Source organism: Macadamia integrifolia, chromosome 4 (assembly GCF_013358625.1).
Source record: "Macadamia integrifolia cultivar HAES 741 chromosome 4, SCU_Mint_v3, whole genome shotgun sequence".
Taxonomy (NCBI): domain Eukaryota; kingdom Viridiplantae; phylum Streptophyta; class Magnoliopsida; order Proteales; family Proteaceae; genus Macadamia; species Macadamia integrifolia.
Genome location: NC_056560.1, coordinates 5414431 through 5431177, shown reverse-complemented (window position 1 = coordinate 5431177; position 16747 = coordinate 5414431). Strand labels below are relative to the sequence as shown.

At 36.4% G+C, this 16747-nt stretch overlaps 1 protein-coding gene across 4 annotated transcripts; it reads right to left on the bottom strand.

Annotated features, from left to right (window-relative positions):
- Nucleotides 1-252: 252 nt before the first annotated feature.
- Nucleotides 253-15603, bottom strand: LOC122075156 (regulator of G-protein signaling 1-like). 4 transcript variants are annotated; one of them, XM_042640073.1, is made up of 11 exons: nt 14556-15603; nt 12095-12215; nt 11933-11996; nt 11733-11817; nt 10579-10652; nt 3369-3560; nt 2441-2529; nt 2054-2289; nt 1807-1931; nt 900-1021; nt 253-796 (listed from the first exon to the last, which is right to left on the bottom strand). In XM_042640073.1, exons 1-11 carry the CDS (start codon nt 14630-14632, stop codon nt 641-643), a joined length of 1341 nt encoding a protein of 446 aa, XP_042496007.1. In that variant the 5' UTR covers nt 14633-15603; the 3' UTR covers nt 253-640. The 4 variants fall into 4 exon arrangements, with proteins under 4 accessions (XP_042496007.1, XP_042496008.1, XP_042496010.1 ...); XM_042640074.1 differs by having other exon boundaries at nt 12095-12175; XM_042640076.1 differs by lacking the exons at nt 10579-10652; nt 11733-11817; nt 11933-11996; nt 12095-12215; nt 14556-15603 and adding exons at nt 5777-5967; nt 6081-6771.
- Nucleotides 15604-16747: the final 1144 nt, after the last annotated feature.

Below are 16747 nucleotides of genomic sequence, written 5' to 3'. Positions count from 1 at the left end.
TTTTAAGGAAAAACAAGAGCAGATCAGTTCCCCTAAGCAAGAGGGGTAAAGGCTGTTATCGATGAGATGTGACATAATGGTTTCTGGTACATTAGAGGACAGCAAGATCATTCCTTGTGAAAAAGAGAGATCAAGGGGGGGAGAGAGAGGCTGCTAAAGTAACCAACCCTAACACCTCAGAGAACCTCTTCCCTCAATAAAAAAAAAGACCAAAGAAAGAGGAGATAATATGTCAAATAATTTTCAAGCACATTTTAGAACTAAAAAATGGTTTACATAAGATTAGCTGAGACAAAGTAAACAAGAGTTTGAACAAATGTATGAGGTATCACGGTATAATGTATACTCTTCTTTCCATATAAAAAAAACATATATGTACATCCTTCCCCCTCATTTCCCCCCCCCCTTTTCTTCATTTTTGTTTTCCCTCAGTACTTCTGTCATTGCATTGCTCACTTTGGTAAACAGGGGATGGGGGGGGGGGGGGGGGGGGGGGGGGACAAGAATTAGCTTCAATGTACAATAAGATACATATATGTGATCCAGCATGTCTCCATTAAAGGTGACGACCACCTCTGGTTTGAGTGTCTCAACCAAGAATGTCTCAATAGCAACCGGAACCTTTTGAGGGATGTCTTTATCAAAAAGGATCATCAGCATCATGAACAGAGTTAAACCTAGGAGAGCTGTCCCATCCAATCACTTGCTCCACGAGCCCTTGGTCTCCTGATTTTGTTTGAGATTCTTCTTTGAACTTCATGAAGAACATGGATGACCAGTAGTCTTTCACCAAGTTCTTCAAAAACACAAGAAAATCTTAGGGACAAATAAGCGGAAACCACTACAACAAATTCAAAGGATAATGTGTATTTACAGCATACATCCAAGCTGGAACATACCATTTTCATCAGCTGCACCACCTCATTTATTGCACCACTAAAGAGATCCGGATGAGCCAGATCAGAAGTACCCAGAATCTCTTTCTTGGTTCGATGTGAGATGTTCACTTCCATTGCTACACCTGCAACTCACATGATTGCACAGGATCACCAGGGTTGGCCACTTGGCCCATATGAAGTAAAAAGGCTTCCAAGGGAAAAGAGAGAAATGCAGGTGTAGAGAGGTCCAAAATCAAATATATCAATGATATGATATGATTTGGCAGCCAACCAAGCTGAGTTGACACGGATGGAATGATACAAATCAACCAACGCTTGATCTTCGTCTCCAGAAAATCCTCTTTTGGCATTCCCACTGAACAGCCAATGCTATTGGTGTCCATGGGCTTCCAAACAGCAAGTACAATTCAGGATAGAAATTCCTTCCATTAATTAGATATAGAATAGATTTTTAAACTATTTCTAATGCCAGTTGCCAACACCTCAGTTTTTTTATGTCCCTTGGAATCTTGTATCTGAGGCCCAATTGGTCAATTCTACCTGAGGAAGTGTCAGAGGCTTCCTTTGCTATCTCTACGGTCTGGTCGGGGCACCCACTACCCATTTTACTGGCTAGTTGATCTGTACCTTTCTCCAAGTTTTTCAATAAATTTCACTTTTCCCCAGGGTGTGTCTATCTCTAACCATGACCAGCAAAATGATCATTAATCCAAGAAGCTACTCTGATTAAAAGTAACTGCCGAAAATTACATGGGATGATCCTAACAAAAGATTGTTGCCTAACAAAAGATCAATGGATGTTAAGAATTGATTTCAAGTAAGAAATTTGCTGACAAGAAGGCAGTCCTTGTACAGAATTTAATGGAACAGAACTTAGAATCAAATTTCTATTGAAAAGAGAACGTACCAGAATCTATGTACGTCTCAATAATGTGTCGTGCCATGTAGACCCTTCTAACAGAATCATTAACAGGTATTTTACCAAGCTCATGCACTTCATCATAGAAATGTACACTTTCCCCAGCCAAACAACTGTAATTTAAGAGAAAAAAAAAGCATATAACTACTATTCCTCTTATGGCATTGGTATCATTAAGGATCAGCTCTTGGATATCGTTAAAGAAAATTACAAAAAGAGGGTGAAAAAGAGAGACCTATTAGCAAAAGCCATGAATGATTGACGAAACCGTCTGTTCATCAGAAGCTTCTCCAGTGGTTCATTAAGATCTAATTCTGGTGTTGGTCCTCTCTGTTGCAGGTCACTATCTGGTATGGCTAAAGCCCAACCCATTGTTTCAAACCTCTGTGGTTCCCTTCTCCGTAAGCTCACTTGTGATAGCAAAGGTTGAGAGATTGACATTGAGAAGAAAGCAAGTACTAGAATACTTGCCTGTGGAAAAATAGCAAGATCAAAAGATGGGAGTAAGCAAGTAGAAGCATAGAACTCAGAAAAGATCCATCATGCAAAATATAGATTTCATTTCATGAAATTCATTTGGGGGCTGTTGCATGCTCAGAAATGAGAGGGAATAAAGGCATACTATCACTAGTAGCAGAAATCTGGAGGCTATTTGAAGCCATGGAGTATCTTCACGGACTTCATTCAGAATGAAAGCAGCGACCCACATTCCTGAAAGTAACAAAGAGATTGGGGTTTAAACCAGTGCTGTATGGATCAACTGATCGATGTTTTAGAGGTACAAATAAATGATTAAAATAACATCCTCTGACAAGATATTAGTTGGGAGATCGCCGAACTTTTGAGCACAGATGGATGATTCATTCTTTCATACAAATGCAAGTTTCCAAGAAAGGCCATCACGCAAACTCACAAACTAACAAAACTCAGAAAAGAAACAGCATAAAAACTATCTGATTTCATGGAAATTCAACTTCTGATGTTCAACTTACAAAAAATTGAGGTTAAAGTCCCCTGTATATCTTCCAGCCAGAAGGCTCAAAGAGCAAAAAGATTCAAATAGCTTCACAAAGAAACTAGCTGGAATACGTATATTCGTATCAAACAAACCATTTATTGTGGCAGATTGTCAGTCTCACAGATAACAAACTCGACCTTCCCCAGGCAGCAACAGGTGCATATACCCTTAATCAAATCATCTTCTCGGAGCACACACACACACTCCCAAAAAAGGTGCACAATATGTGCAAACTTTTGGTTCCATTCCCTTCAAAAGGTTCTCCCTGTGCCAAGCTACTTGGCTTGCATTAGCAGTAAGGGAAGATGCAGGGTAGCATTTGGTCAGAAGATGGAGAAACTGTCTCTTCCACTAACCGCCCACAATCCCCCTCCCTTTTCTCTAGAAAAAAAAAAATCTTTATATGGATCCTAAAATTATTTGGAAGGTCACTCAAAGGAATAGATATGGGTCCAGAAAGAGACAAATGGTGGAACAGGTATAGAAATTAGATGTAAGTGCAAAACCTACAAGGAAAGATGCAAAATCATACCGATGCAGGCTGCAGAGACAAATATTCCCTTCAGGAGGTCTTTGAATTCATGGAACCTGAACTCAATATGATGAAGAGCCCATGTAATTCCCGCCAAAATGGCGATATACAAAATGTCCCGGCATATGAATGGGGTGATCCACCAACTCCGCATGTGGCATCGAGCATTCAAAGGCTTCATTGCATGAAAAACTAATGGGAAATGATTTGTTAGAAACAAGCAGTTATCCTGAAACTACTGCAACATGAAAGGAGTAGAAGAAAGTTGTTGAATAATTATTAAAGTATCACACTGATAGATTGGTAAAATGGCACCATGTCCATTAGCTAGACTTGGACAAGCACAAAATATAGAATACATGGGAGTCTTCCACTTAATATAGAAATTTGAATTTTAGTGAGCAGAAGCATCCTGGAAGTTTAAAGTTGTCATGTTAGGATATAGAAGGATGAAAAAATATATTCTAAGGACCTTATAAAACTGCCTTTCACCCAGACTTTCAAAGCATTATCGAGGAGGAGACCTACCAGAAATAATTCTGTTTAACTAATAAAAATCCCTGGTCTTGACATTGGGGCTGAGATGTTGAATTAATAATCCATAAAAAAACACATTACTTTATCTGTTTTCCTCAAAACTTAATTGGTCGCAAGTAATTCATAATGAAATGTTAAATTAATAATCCAAAAAATGTATTACTTTAATTGGCCCCATCCAATTTATAATTAAATAGTATAGGTAGATATCAAGATCCATCATTAAAACTATTGATGGTTTGTTCATGAGCTTTCTGCTTGAACAAAAAAAAAAAATTGTAAATATCATCCACAATGTTTAGGTGTTAATCAATGGATTATATGGCTCTACGATGGAAAGAGAAACTTAAATGCCTTCTAGGAGATTTCTTGACTGTGATTTTGAAAAATAACCGAGGAAAAAATAAAAACTCCATACCCTAAGAAAGCCAACAACCATATGTGAACATATGGAGATTGAAAACTTTATGGTTTAACTGAAAATCCATTTATGAGGATGCAAAAAAATTAAAGCAACCATGCCCACACACACCACCCCCACACCCCCCCCAAAAAAAAAAAAAAAAAAGACATCAACTATGGTTTTTCTTATAGTTTCATGGAATCATAGCATTCCAAGTTTTCAACTATAGGCACCGATTAAAGCTTCAACATGACAGCCATTTAACCCCATTGTCTAAGGAGCCATAAGATATATATATATATATATATATTCACTAGCAAAAACATACATGCAAATGCACGTGTTGTGAAAAATGCAAGTGTGGGTGTTTGTTAGGACATGATAGAAATGGTGAAAATAGAATCAAACGGTCTAAACCTAGCCCATACATTAAATAAAGCAAATAAATAAAGAAACAAAATTGGAAATGATTGCCAAAGAAAAAGGCCTCATACCCTATTTAGGAGAAGAAAATAGATTTTACTTGAATGCCCAGTTGGAAATGGTATATAATTCCTGAATATTCAAAAGAAATTAATAAATTGCATATGTACCATACAATATGAACTATATAAGGAGCAAGTGAATCTTCATTTATTACATAAAGGATCACACTTATGCCCAATCCTAGCATGTTGGTATTGCAAAACTATATTAGTCTTTTTATTCCAAACTCTGTCTGATGAGTGATTGAATATTCTTGAATAATGAATTTGTTGTAGAGTTGTAGGGCTCCATAAGCAAACTCATACATTGTCTAGATTGCAAAAGAAATCACAAAACATGAAAAGAGAACGAAAGAAAAGGAGAAAAAGCCTTGATATCACCATCCTTTTTAGTTTAGGGATTAACTTTCTATAATGAGAAACAAAAGGATCGGCATTTGGAAACATCATATGAAGATCTCTATCTAGGTTGGAACAAATAAATCCACAAAAGAATAAGAGATTGAAATAGCCAAACTATTGTCATCATGAAGATTGTATTAAAGAAGGTAATGAAGGATATTTCAAGTTAAAATCAACTCGAAAGAAACCAATAACCAAATCAACTATTTGCAAATATCATAGTGAAATGCTAAAGTCCTCCTATAATTTCTTCATATCTTACAATAATAGAATGGTATCAACTCACCATAAGTCAGGCCAAGCAACATATGAGCAAGTTGTACTAGTGCTTATATGTGTGAGCATTAGTATGATAATCTTTCATATGCACAAAAATATTTGGGTTGATCTTCATGGGTTGACAAATCTCAACTGGAATGCCATGATAATTGTGTTCTATTGGATTAATTTAGAACAACTTGTGACTTTTGATATCAACTCATAAGAAGCATTGGCCATGAGTATAATTGTGTTCTATTGGTTAGTGATTTACGAGTAAAAGAGAAGATAATTTGAGAAATATATAAAAGAAAATTACATACCAATATAGTCAATCATAAGAAGACCATTGGAACATTGTCCCGTAGGCTGATTTCTAAAGAAAGAAATACCATAGGTAAGGTTGGCAAACACAAAAGCCACCAGAGATGTAGTTTCTCGGATGAGATTGCCACTATCAGATATTGAATCACCCACATTATATATGTCATTGGGAGAGTATAAACTGATCATGCTAGCAGAAGAAGGAAGTGGAAGAAGAAAGAGAGAGTTAAAAGAAAGAAAACAAACAAACAAATTGTAGAAGATAAGAAGTGCATTATAGGATCAAGGAGCCAAGATGTATACCTTATATCAAATCATTTGACAGGGAAAGAAAAAGCTAAAGAACTGCATAAGAAACCTTACAAGAGCTTATCTGGAACCAAAGGAATGGCAGAGAAAGCGAGCTCTTGGATCTATCTTCAAAGCAGATTTGAAGACTAAGGAGGAAAACAGAAACCTTTTGCCAGAAGATGAATTGAGATTTTCTATTCAACGTAAATAGAAGTGAGGGAGAGGGATTTAGTTTCCTGATAAACATGATAAGAGAGTTATAGTAAAATATACTCATCCAATATAATTATCCCATAAAACATGGAGAGAGAGAGAGAGAGAGAGAGAGAGAGAGAGAGAGAGAGATTTTGTTTCCTAATGAAGGAGGAGGGAAGATTTTTGTTTACTAATAAATAATATATAAAATAAATATGGAGAGAGAAAAAGATAATTATGGAGAGTGGGGGAAAGAGAAACATGAGAGGATGAGTGAGATTTTTTTTTTTTGGAAATAGTTATGGAAAGTTTTACAAAGGTAAATAGGGAGAGAGAAAGATAATTATGGAGAGTGGGGGAGGAGAAACGTGAGGGGATGAGCGAGATTTATATAGTAAGATATATTCATCCAATATAATTATCCGATAAAACATGGAGAGAGAGAGAGAGAGAGAGAGAGAGAGAGAGAGATATTTTGTTTCCTAATGAAAGGGGAGGGAAGAGGGAAGATTTTTGTTTACTAATAAATAATATACAAAATAACTATGGAGAGAGAAAAAGATAATTATGGAGAGTGGGGGAAGGAGAAACGTGAGAGGATGAGTGAGATTTTTTTTATTTTTTATTTTTTGGAATAGTTATGAAAAGTTTTACAAAGGTAAATATGGAGAGAAAAAGATAATTATGGAGAGTGGGGGAGGAAGAAACGTGAGGGGATGATTGAGATTTCCTTTTTTTTGGATTAGTTATGGAGCGTTTTACAAAAGTAAATATGGTCACAGAGAGAGATATAATTATGGAGAGTGGGGGGGAGGAGAAACGTGAGAGGTGATGAGTGAGATTTTTTTTCTTTTTATGAATAATTATGAAGAGATTTGAAATAGTTATGGAGTCTTACAAAGGTAAAGATAGAGAGAGAAAAAGATAATTATGAAAAGTGGGGAAGGAGAAACGTGAGAGGATGAGTGAGATTTTTTTTTTTTTTTTTTGAATAGTCATGGAGAATTTTACAAAGGTTACTTGGGGGAGAATTTTCCTCCTCCACATTTAGGGAAGAGAGAGTGAGAGAGAGGGAGATATTAAATAAGGATAGTGGATAATTATGAATTATATATGGTCAGAAAAAGAGAGAGAGAGAGAGAGAGAGAGAGAGATTGGAGAGTGAGGGGGAGAAACGTAAGAGGTGATGAGTGATTATGGATATATTTGAAATAGTTATGGAGAGTTCTACAAAAGTAAATATGGAGAGAGAAAAAGATAATTATGAAGAGTGGTGGAAGGAGAAAGTGAGAGGATGAGTGAGTTTTTTTTTCCTTTTATTTGAATAATCATGGAGAGTTTTACAAAGGTTACATGGGGGAGAATTTTTCTCCTCCACGTTTAGGGAAGAGAGAGTGAGAGAGTGAGAGAGTGAGAGAAAGAGGGATATATTAAATATGGATAGTGGATAATTATGAATTATGGAGAGATTTTTTTTTTTTTTTTAAATATGAAGAGATGTTAAATGGGGGCATTAGTCATAATTTAAGTAGTAAATGGGGGCATTTGGGTCAGATGGTAAAGTTTGCCAAAAAACACAAGTATGCCCTTTATAAAGTACATAGATAGAGAGAGACAGAGAGAAAGAGGGTGAGGGGAAGCCAATAATATTTATTAATGATACAACTCCGCCTTATCCCAATTAAATGGTGTAGGCTACATGGATCTTTTTTCTCCAATCATCTCTAGTCAAAGTCATACTTGTTACTAGTCCTAAGCTATGCATGTCTTTCCTCACCACTTCTCCTAGAGTCATTTTAGGCCTATCCTTCATTCTTTTAACTTCTTCAATTTGAACAGCCCTCTGTACATTTAAGGCCTTCATTGCACATGTCCATTCCACCTCAAAAAACTTTCTCACAACTTTTCATGTATTGAAGCTACTCCTAAATTAACTCTAATGGGTTTATTCCATATTCTGTCTTTTCTAATTTAACCACTCGTCCACCCCAACATCCTCATTCCAGCTACAAAAGTTATATTGTTTCTCTAATGCCCAACATTTAGCTACACACATCATTGCCCGTCATATAACTGCCCTATAAATTTCGTTTGAGTTTTAAAGGAATGCGACAATCACACAACACTCTGGACGCAGCCTCCTGATGCGATCCCAGGGTTGAAAACCGTGTTTTGGTTCACTATGGGCCCCACCCAAAATCTAATTTAGATCAATATGTAAATGGGACAGAAATCTTGTAATAAAACAGAAATCACAGGGGACTATTGGAAAACGAAGAAGCATTTGGATTTGGGACACAAAGGGAAATTATGATATTAAAGAAGGGATAGACTAGGTATTATGTAAGCTGAGGACACATGGTAATTATGTTTTAAAGAAGGGGGATAAATTTGGAATAAGAAGTAATAAGGGACAAAAGAAGACAATGAGAAGGGTAGATAGGTCCTTGAACCAAGTAAGAAGAATTGTGAAAGGGGAGGGGGAAGGAATCATCTTCAACCTGGCGACTGTGTGCAAGGTGGCAAACCAGCAAGGGTTCAGATGTTTGAACTCTCTCACATGGTCATGGTTGGACTTGAGATTCCAGGTGATAGATCTCCACTAACAGTCCTCCCAAATAGGGAGCTTTAAGGTCGGAACAGCCAACCACAAAAGATCCAGAAGGGACTAAACTCAGATCTGATGGTAAGTTGCAAACCAGATTAGAACTTAACATGGAACTCACAGACCATGCAAAATAATGACTCCAAATCTTGCAGACAGAATTGTGTTGGTGTACGATATCTTGTATTCTGTCACAGTTTAATCCAGGGAGTACTGGTGCAGCGCCTCGACAGGCAAGACGGTGGTCCCGCTGGAATTTTTTATTTGAGGGTAGTTCTGTACTTTCCGGATTAGGGTTTTTTGCTATATATTCATAGCGAGGGTTTCTTTCTCTGTAATGCAAGCAATACTGAGAGGTGTGAAGGACGAGCGATATAACCCTATTATCCATTGATAGTGAAGCAAGATCTCATCTCACCGAGGACGTAGGCAACCTTGCCGAACCTTGTAAATCTATGTGCATTGTTTGTTCTGTTTTTCCATTAACTTCTGCATTGTGTTAGGGTTGCATTTCTACAAATTGACCCAAGGATGTAACCAGCATATAAATTCCCAACATGAAAGAAGCAGAACCGACAAAGTTTGATCTACTCTTATCTGGGCTGTGGGTATCGTCCAGAAACAGAAACAGAGAAGTCGATGACAACACAGCAAGAATATGGAAGAGGAATAAAAGAGAATCATGGGAAGGGAAGAAGGTCTAAGAAGAATGAAATGGGGAGGTGGGGGGGGGGGGGGCTGAAGAAGACTCCTAGGATAGGAGGTTCCGAAATATGGTGAAGAAGAAGAAAAAGCCACTGACCTTGCACCACACTAACAACTGTGAGACAATCACAAACTCGAATTTTCAATCTTCAAATATGAAATCTTTGGTAGATAGCAGCAGCATATTACAATTCTAAACCAGAAATTACATATTATGCGAATATAGAAATTAAATCTCTAATTATACGACTAGATTGAAAAACCAATTGGACCCGGTTCATCTCGGTTTGGATGGCCAAACGGGTCAAGCCGGTTCAGCCAAGAATCCACACCACCTCCACTTCATCCACCATATTCTAATCCTTTGTGAAACATCATCCTCTATTCTAATTATTTATTTATGATTGAAGTTAAGTACCAAAATGTTTTCACTTTGCATTATCTCTTTAACATCAATTCTCACCAGCCCACTTTCAGTCCTATTATTACTAAAGCTACACAACAACCACCACCACCAAAGCCTTATCCCAACTTAATGGGGCCGGCTATTACTAAAGCTACACACCACTCTATTAATCTATACTCTCTAATTTAATACTGTATAGATGTACAAATCAATAACTTAAACACTTTAAAATGATGTCCAGTCTCAATGGTGTTTATTATGAAGGTTCTTTTGTAGTTATTACATTTCTTGTCAAAGGGGGACATGGAGACTAAAAAAGTAACATAGAGTACAGATGTTAAAAGATAGCAAATTATTTATACTTCATTTTTGGACCACAAAACTTACATTTAACTAGTTAGGATTATAATCATAAATGAAACATTCACAGACTTGTTTTAGTTGGACAAGCATATTAAGCGAATTGCATAAGTTAAACAAGTTTATTCTGGCATTCAAGTCTGATTTAAAGGAAATCATATACAAATCAAGGACATAAGTACAACTCAATCAAAAAAGGCAATATAATCAAAGCAATATTTCAACTTAATAACTCTTACATGCAGAAAGAGCAATCCATGGCAAGAGAATCACAGGAAGTAAGATACATGATCTGATCGGTGGTAAACGCCGCCTAAAACAACAATAGCAAGCAAGTGGAGAAAATATCAGCAATATTGCACATGCTTACAGATTCTACCAGAACCATAAAATGTGGTATATGTAAGCATATAGAAAGCAATAGATCAAGTAGATCATTAGTAAATGGATGTGTTAAATAGATACAGAATTGGCCTTGCTTCCACTGTCCTTAATAACCATAGCCCCATACAAAAATGTGACTCAATGCTTCAAGAATCTAGGAAGTTCTACTGATTCCCCATCCAATGAGTAAGACATTGAGGTAAAAATCTGACCAAGTAGACATTTGGAGCAGTTCCTAGCCAAGATAAGGATGTTGATTCAGATTGACGTCAAGAAAACAGATGGCAAAACCAGAGCAAAGTAGGCCAAGCCCACAAATAGGTGATAAAATAGGGAAGTCGGATGCAATGGTTGACAGGTATGACAAACCTAAATGCACCAGCAACAGGAAATGGGAAGGTGGTAAAGGGATTGGGGAAAGACCAACTGAATGTTGATTGCAATGAGAGTAGTCCCTATGTTAATGCTCGTATAGATACAGTGTGATAGGGCTACCAATTACCTTGTGGCTTTTGACTTTTATCCAGATTTCAAATCCAATGAGAGTAGTCCCTATATTCATGCTCATATAGATACAGTGTGATAAGGCTACCAATTACCATGTGGATTTTGACATTTATCCAGAATTCAAATCCCATTGAGTTAATTCCGACTCACTGGCATAAATGAACAGAATGGAAAAGGTCTAATGTATTAGCAGATGTTAAATTCGTTGATACACAGTATTTATTTTTTTTTAAGGATTGGGGCTCTCGCTCACTCCAACAAAAGACATGGATTGTGGTATTGAAAGAGAATCTGACTGTAAAGGATTTAAGAAATCATGTATCTGGATATATTACAATGGATAAATAGAATATGGGGTGAAAACTTTCTCCAGGCCCATCAACTGAGCAACAGGATCAATGGCTGGTGACATACTTACAAGTACAATACTACAATATGAAAGCAGGATTTATGAAGGATTCAGGTCCATCATCAATTTGTTGTCTTTACTATAAGAACTCACCTGACAAAAAGGTAGTAGAGTTGGTAAGCTTGGACTATGCGACAGTTAAGCAGCAGACCAAATCCGAATGGATCTTGGAACCAAACTGGAAATGCAGTCCAAATAGAAAGTTGACACGAATAAATGTTAAATGAGGCACCAACTAAATACAGGCCCAAAAGGAATAGCATGAAAGGTCCTACTGATAAAAAAAGAACCACCTGCCCAAATATAGCAAGACTGCCACCAATGTCTTCTTTTAAATGTGACGAAATTGAAGGATAACTGCATAAAACATGGCACCTTTCACTTGTAAACAATGGCAAGAGGTCCTCAAACCATAATAAAAGACGCAACTGAATGCAGAACGGCCCCAATCTCACCACTATTGACAATAGAAAATTGAAACTGCCAAGTATTTGAATCATCAGGAGCCAGAAGCCACTTCCCTTTGTACGAGGAACCTTGTGAACCAGAAAGGGTAAAATTGAGCGAGTAAGTAGCCTGGAAGAGAATGGGGAAAATAAATGTCAAGGTACAAAAGACAAGTTCTATTTTCAACAATATTGTGTATCAGATAAAAGGGAAAAGAGAAGAAGAGAGAGAGAGAATCTCTACAAAACGAAAGAAACAACAACCAGAATCTTTTACCCAGATTAAACATTTTCACAAGATCAGAGAAATATTATTTCATATGTTCCACTGATACTTCTGGATGTATTTGTTTACTTTGATTTTGAATAAATAATAACTGAAACTAGCAAAGGAACTAACAATACAAAGCAAGCCTATTTGTGGGTTTAAGGTCCCTTTAGACATCATCTTTGGAATAGTAGGAAACATCATTGGGCATAAGAAGATATGCCTAAGGAGAACTTCAAGAATTCAAACAACTTTAGGGGTACATCTTGTTGTACCCAAAGAGGTGAATTGAGAAGTTGTAACATTCTTTTGATTGTCCTTTGTATTATTCCCAAAAAAGTTCTATAAATTTGGTAAAAAATGGATTTCAAAATAATGTGAAAGTGACTTATCATTCTAACATTTCAATAGCTATCATTGTCTTGCACGCTTTTATAGTACATATGTGAAACGACAGGATTTTACCCTCATTAAAAGAAGTGTGTTATAATACAAAGGAAGAGAAAAAAATAAAAAGTAAAAGAGAGTAAGGTTACAAATTCTTTTGGCCCGACTTTAGTTTACAACAGTATTTTTCCAAATTTTAAATCTCATTGTAGACAAGAATGTCCCAAACGGCATTAATTTTTTTGGCAGACATGTTCAGTTGCATAAAAAAAATGCTTTCAACAACAAAACACCCATCTGAAAGCTATAAAAAAGCCAGATGTGTTCCAAGACAGTTAAGTTCTACTTTGCTTAATTATGTACAATAACTTCCATTGACTGAGGATAATATCCTTTGAACACCATCACTATTTGACATTGAAACTTAACACTCCTATTATATCTCGTCACCCATAATCTTCCTCTAAAGAACCTTCCTGGTTCTGACCTGACTTTCCAGAACCAAGTTATGGCATTGGTCTTTCTGATAATGTTCCTATCCCCAGTATCTTGTGATACTCATTTTAAATAAATCTTCCCTGATTAACCAGGGCATAAAAAATCCACTTTACACACACAAGAATATCAATGACATAATTCTGTGAATTTTTCAGTTGAAACTCAAGCTCACATCATACAGTAAGTACCCCAAGGAAAATAAGCATGCCATTCTCTAATTTAGACAGGCCATTCAGAAGCAACATTCTGTAGCTCATGCATTTATTCGAAAAAAGACCAGTAAATTACAGGAAAAAAAAATTCTGAATATAAAACAAGCAGAAGTTCCTTCCTAAAGCACATGCAAAGAATTACTAATGCAGAATAAACAAAAGAATCATTGAAGAATACTTTCAGAGCCATTAAGTAGATACTACAGGTTCGTATATAAATCAAGCAGAATTCCTGCCAAACAATCACACACTCTAGTTAACCAAGAATAACTGGAGTGGAATCAAACAAAAAAATCATTGAAGAAAATACTTTCAGAAGCATTAAGTAGATACTATAGGTTTCTATATAAATTAAACAGAAATTCCTGCCTACACAATCACACGCTCTAGCTAGCCAAGAATTACTGAAGCAGAACACCCCCACCCACCCCCCCCAAAAAAAAAAAAAAATCATTGAAGACAAATGCTACTAAAATTCCATTTCAAAATCATCCTCCGATTTCAGCTTCCCATTCCATTAAATAAATACCTAACAGTGCTGCTGCAACACTTATCTGGATGACCATAAGATATCAAATCTCCGCCAAACCACTCAGTATCTAGTATTCTTTTAATTTTTTTTATTTTCCCGGTTAAACTTTTCTTTTTGTTTTTTGGTAGAATTTCCCGGTTAAACTCAGAACCTATATGTTGCTGAGATCAAGTATCTATCCAGAACACTAAATACAACATTTTCAAGCGACAAGGAAAAAAAATTAAGACAAACGGAAAGAGACGATTCAATTAAAGTCCTCCACATTAAATAAACAGTCTCAACAATTAAAAAGTCCATCGTAACAAACTTCAAATGAAGAACAAAACCACCTTTTATACACTTGAGAATCAGCGTTACATGCAGACACTAAAGTCATATTAAAAAAAAAAAACAAACAAACAAACAATCAAACGGAATTCACTAAACAAACATGTAAATTGGAATTCTGAAATAATTCTCATTCAAAACTAATTTTGTTTAACATCCAGGTTATAGTGACCCACCAAACCACCAATTTTACCTTTAACACTCATAGCCATCTTAATCCAAAAAAGTAAGACACAAGCTTACATGATCATAGCGATAACGGAGATGGCAATGGCGATGTAATCGCTTGGACAACCTCCATGAACAGCACAGCCGGCCATCTCTTGGGATAGAAATTGGCTATTCCACGGTGCCCATATAAAATGATTTCTACAGTCAGAGTCCGGGAAAGTGTTAGAATCGTAGCTCCCAAGAACTGCTTCAGTTCAAGTTTAAGCGATCACACTTGAATTCTTATTTGAGTTTTTTAATAATAAGGGTATTTGTTTCCACCGAATACCCAAAAAGAAAATATGGGTTTTGTTGACTCGTCGTGCCTTCAAAACTCCGCTGTCCAACTCCAAATGTAACCCCCACGTCCCCAAATCTTTGACCGACCCTTTCTTTTTGATTTCCCATCTTTCTCTCTCTAGGCTAAAATATGGTAGTGTCCAAGCACTCCTAAGATATAAGAGCCACACTAAATAACAATCGTAGATCTTGTTTCGGTGAATCTGGGCCATCCCTTTCTTCTACCGATAACTGATTCCTTCGGTAGGTTTTCCAACGACCGTTGCTTCGACAAACCCTAGACCTAGAAGAGAAAAGAGAGGCAGGAATCGGGAGGGGAGTCGCGTCATTTTCCGGCGGTGATTGCTGTGCTGCGCTCGTCTTTTCCGACGGTGTTTGCAGAGCTGAACATTCCAATCTTCTAAGCCTTTAACCAACTGAAAATAAAATTTGAATCTGGATAATTGAAGTCGCCTTCCTGTTTCGTCAATTGAAGAACAGGATACGCATCACAGATTTCTCTCTTTTTCCTCCTTATCAGAAAGTTGAGATTCGATGAATTCTATGTTCTTCTAAAACGATTTGGAACACCACAGCTTTGCAAATGTCAAGAAACAATGTCTCTTCCGCGAATTCGTCGTTTCTACTTCCAAATCATTCCAGTGTACCCTCTCGTTCTGCTAGATTTTCGGTTCCAGGCAGAAAGATTGGCGGTAAGGGGTAATTCTTCTGGGAAAGAAATGTCGTTCGCGCTTGTCTCTCTCTTCAACCGTCAAGGGTTTTGTCCAAACAGCCTGATGAGGTGAGATGTTCCCAGACGAAAGTAACCGGCAGTGTCGTAATATCCGGTAATAGCGTAAGGTGAAAGCAAGATTAATGGACGGTTAAGATTCTGTTTACTCAATTAACGGTTATGATACACTGTGGCTCCTATAAGTTCTCAGCATGTAGGTACTGCTAAAACTTACCCATGATGAATCGTCCCTCTAGGCTTCTAGGCTCTAGCACACAAGATTTTTTAAGTCAGGGTTTGAAAAATCGGATCAGACGCCCCGATACCAAGACTTTGGGGTATCAATTAGTTGGGTTGATTGGTCTTGATTGGACTTGTCGGGTCTATATCCTTGCAGTATAACCTATTTATTTTCGGAATGAGTTAATCTCCTTTTAAACTTGATTGGGTTTTGAGTTTTAATTAAGCTTTTCCTAGTCAGTTTGACAATTTAAAAAAGAAAATTATAATAAATGATAAAAATATTAATATATATCATATTTTATCATATATATATATATATATATAATATTGGGCTAAACGTATTGGATATTCATCAGTCTTACCCTTTACATTGTGTAATATTGTTACATGTTTATAGACGGAGTGAACTTGAAGCCAATAAAATTAATAATTAATTCAAATCAAACTGATCTTTAAACGGTCAAGTTTAATTGATCAACCTGGTGCGAATTTAAGATTGACACCACTATCAATACATGATCTCGATTTTTTATTTCAGTTAAGATTTGTGTTTACTCAATTAACGGTTAAGATCGCGGGAATGAAAACCTCGTTGATAAAATCTTTTATTTCATTGGGTGTTTAGAAGATTTAAAAAAAATATATATATATATGCCGTCATCCACAATTCCCAATAACTCTCTTTTTTTGTCTTTCTCTTTACACAAAGACGGCGTGTTTGGAAGCTTAGAGCCCGTTTGGTATCGTTTATGTTCCAGAAATGTCGTTTCGTATCAAAAACGAAAATTTCAGTTTATGTGTTAAAATGCAATTTTTAAACGAAAAAATGGTGTTTCAAAATTTCAGATTTTATCGGGAATGATATTTTCTTTTCTTTTTTTGTAAAATTAAACAAAACTGGGAAGGAGTTCCGTCCAATCTAGTTTTTTCAGTTTTTTTTTTTTTTCACTTTTTGTTCCAAAAAAACATA